At 40.0% G+C, this 3892-nt stretch overlaps 1 protein-coding gene across 1 annotated transcript in view; it reads right to left on the reverse strand.

Moving 5' to 3' along the window:
• ADAMTS7 (ADAM metallopeptidase with thrombospondin type 1 motif 7) overlaps positions 1–3892 on the reverse strand; it is a gene marked incomplete in the record, with an annotated part of 78049 nt that overhangs the window by 16933 nt on the left and 57224 nt on the right. The window contains 3 exon segments of the mRNA XM_072399120.1: positions 1236–2594; positions 3491–3700; positions 3764–3799. Coding sequence (XP_072255221.1) covers positions 1236–2594; positions 3491–3700; positions 3764–3799 — 1605 coding nt within the window.

Raw genomic sequence — 3892 nt, forward strand, 5'->3', positions numbered from 1 at the left:
ATGAGTGGCCCGCCACTAGAACTCCCTCTTCATTGAAATAGCGCTGCTACTAAAATTCCGGGCATTATTTGAGTCTATAAAACAGTCCAATGCAGGGCCACACATGAGCAGAGAGCCCGCTGGTCTATAGACTCAAGTGATGTCGGGAATCGTAGTAGCGCCGCTATTTCAATGCAGCGGTGGGCCAGCTGCAGTTCATATTTAGGATTCCTTCGGGGGCCAAAAAAAAGGACGTTGGGGGCCAGATATGGCCCCCAGGCCAGCATTTGACACCCCTGTTACAGAGGAAGTGGAAGATGCAGATGACATGGTGGGTCCAGGAGCCCTCGTGCAGCGGCACACCTTGCACCTTTCTAAAGCTTATCCTTGTATACAGGTTTACAGTCATACCTGTTCATCAGAGTATACCTGATGGACAGGTAATATAACTTTCCAAAACCGAACCTGCCTTAGCATAAAAAACTGTCTGTTTAGAGGCACCATGAGGACAGGATGTTTAAAACTAGTTATATTTAGCAAGAGTACGATAGTGTGTCTCATGCTCTGGGAACAGATTTGTTCACGCTTGAATTAACTTTGGTTATGCCCATAGCTTGTTTTTATCATATATTATTTATTATAAACAGTACATGTGCCTCAAGGTGACATAACACACTTGTGAACTACTCTTAAAAACTTTACATTCAACAGACTTCAGGAATATTTTTTCCAATGTTTGACATGACATCTTTTAAAACCGGGGCATACATATTAAAGTCAAAGTAGAGATTACTGCATTATTTGATAACCTTACAAATCTTCTTAACCTCATCACACACATAGCTTCAAGTCTTTTCTAGAACTGCCCCCACTCTCTGGAATGGTCTTCCTCATCCTATTCGGCTTGCTCCTACTTTCTGCTCATTTAAAAGAGCGCTCAAAACCCATTTTTTTTTAACTTGCCTATCTGTCTTCTTCTGTCTTTTTAAAACCGTCACTACTTCCCACCACGACATATCCTCCTGCTATTGTGTGTTACTTCCCCCACCTCCTAGATTGTAAGCTCTTCTGGGCAGGGTCCTCTCCTCCTCCTGTGTCACTTTCTGTATCTGACTTTGTCATTTGCAACCCTATTTAATATACAGCGCTGCGTAATATGTTGGCACTATATAAATCCTGTTTATTATTATTAATAACAATAATAATAAAAAAGGTAAGTAGTATTTTTCATAACCTTCTTCAGCTCTGAGACTCACCTCAGTCCAATTTCCGACATTCCAATGACTCCTTTGTAGATTGTCTACCACAGGAGATGAGATGGAGTTATTTGAGGTCGAATTTAAATCTTTAGTTCCATCTTCACTTAGATGAGGATAAGTATATGTACTTTCTTCATTATTGGAGTCTAGAACCTGAATCATGACTGCATTCAGAACTGTGGGTGGATATGTGGTCACTTCCAGGTTGCTGGAGGTCATACCATCAGGGCTTGTATGCAGAGTTGTCTTTACTGGAGAGGTAGTTTCTGCTGAACTGGTGAATAATGTTGAAGGGAGAGTCCATGAAAAAACTTCTGAAGAATTTTTAGGCATACCTGGTATGATATTTTGAGATGGATTATCTTGTAAACTGTTTCTTTGAGGTATTAATGTCTGGCTTGAAGGAATTTGAATTGTCGTTTGGTCTGGCTCCTGTCTCCTGTCCTGTCCCCGATCTGTTGAGATATCAATGGCTGGATTTCGTAAATCTTTAAAAGTTTTATCTAGTTCAGGAGAAAATGATGAATATGTTAAACCTTGTCTGGTTTCTGTCATTAAAAAAAGGGAAGGCAATTGTGTTGATGGTTCTGGGTCGTCTGCAGCATATTGGGTAACAGTCGGAGGTACGGATGAAGGTATAAGAGTTTTTAGAAAGACCTGCATTGTAGTTGAAAACAAAGCAGTTGCTTCATCAGGTTGAGTGGTAGTTGGTGCTAAGTCATTGGGATTGGGTTGTTCTCCATGACTGTGATTTCCTATAGTTACAGCTGATTCTTTGGGATTTTCAGTGACATTATTCTGATTGTTTTGCAAATTGCTAAATGTTGCAGTGTTCTGCAAGGGACCAGCAGTGGTCATTAGACTGTTTGGACTTTCTGTGGAAAATATTTCAATATTGCTTTTCCCTAAGCTAGGGGTAAGTACTGTATGGACTGGGATGTATTCCTGATCCACTTCTTTATCTTCTTTGATGTTATTATCTTCTATAGGATCATAAGTCAAATCCTCATGAAAATTAATAAAGTTGTAATCATAATAAAAGTCATCAACATAAGCTTTTCCTGCTTTGCCTTGACCATCTCCAGGATTAGTGAAGTCCCCTTCTGAGATGGAATTGTCTTCCAGGGAATGGTGATTAAAAGCTCTTGGATGACCAGGAAAAATTTCATTGACATTTTCTTTGCTAGATCCCCCACTTCCTGTCCATTCAAATATGCTAAAGTCAGGTATACAAGTCGGCATGGTACAAACTTGCTTGGAAGCAGGGCGTTCTGAAGGGTCACAGGAACCACCTTCCAGGGCATTATCACAATATACATCTCGATGCTGGAACCCTTCTCCACAAGATACAGAGCACTAAATAAAAAAGGGACACAAAAGCTATGTGTTACACAAATCAACACAAAAAAATATTCTAATAAGAAAAATAGTAACATTAAAAAAGAGAGCCAAATTCATTTTCTCTTCGAAGCAAACAAAATGTTAAAAATCCAAAAGTGCACCCAAAACAGTAAATTTAAAAGTTCTGCAACAATCTGAATTATTGGTAACAATATTCTTGGGATCCCATCTGCAGACAGAATGGTTTCCAGGTCCAACCCATGTAGTAGTAAATTAATGATGAAAATGAAAGACATATATCTAACTTCACAAAATAAAATGAGAATAGAGCACCCCAGGATAACAAATGATGAGAATAAGACAGGGTTGATTTAGCATTAGACATAGAATGCATGTACTTCCAGGTGCCATAGGTAGCTTCGCCCATGCATATACCGTCCCATCAGCAGAAATACAGCCATCTCCCATTGTCACAATAGTCTAATCCTGAACAAGACTACAAAATCATAAAACATTATGTAAAAAATAGTTGATTCCAGTAAAGAGGTGTAGCAAATGGCACCAAAGATTGTGTGATTGCATAATATGGTGATACAAATCTTAAGAGCAGGTGGATCCAGTTTTTTTTAGAGGTTTGCATTGGTTGCAGTCTGCAGCCAGATGGGGAGAACAGGATTGGCTGATTTTATAGAAACCCATCAAAAATATTCTTCTTACTGATCAGATTGAGGACAACTAAGAGCTTCTATCAGTTGCCACATTTTGCGCATTGTCAATTCACAATACATTGCCATACAAAGTCAAATCAAAGTTGAGAATTTCATCGCAACCCTCCCAGCCCCATTCGCAGTGCTGCTTGTTAATGTTTGCACACAGTAAATATTCCCTTTTTCCATTTTGGCTTAGCTCACCTGGCTCCAATTTCCATGATACCAGAGGGCAGGGCAGGGTTCACGATGATTACAAGGTATGCTGGATTCAGGTTTGGGGAGGTGTTGACAATATGAGGGTTGTAGAGCTCGCTGCTCATCCAGTCCCACACGCTGAATACACAAGACAGTTCTCTTCTGTACACCACCAGAGCCACATGTGATGGAGCACTGCTGCCATTCTCCAACCCACCACCTGTGCAAAACACATTGCATTGTGTTAGTGTGCAGCATACGGAGAAAAGCTGCCATCTAATAACGTATGCTCAACAAGTCAAAATAACGAGATGGTAAGTAAGCCATAAACCTCAATTACAGGTACATTTACAATAAACCCCTGTAGCTATTACATAGAAGTACTTTATCACCTTTTGTCACCTTCCT

This window comes from Pyxicephalus adspersus, chromosome 2 (genome assembly GCF_032062135.1).
Source record: "Pyxicephalus adspersus chromosome 2, UCB_Pads_2.0, whole genome shotgun sequence".
Classification (NCBI taxonomy): domain Eukaryota; kingdom Metazoa; phylum Chordata; class Amphibia; order Anura; family Pyxicephalidae; genus Pyxicephalus; species Pyxicephalus adspersus.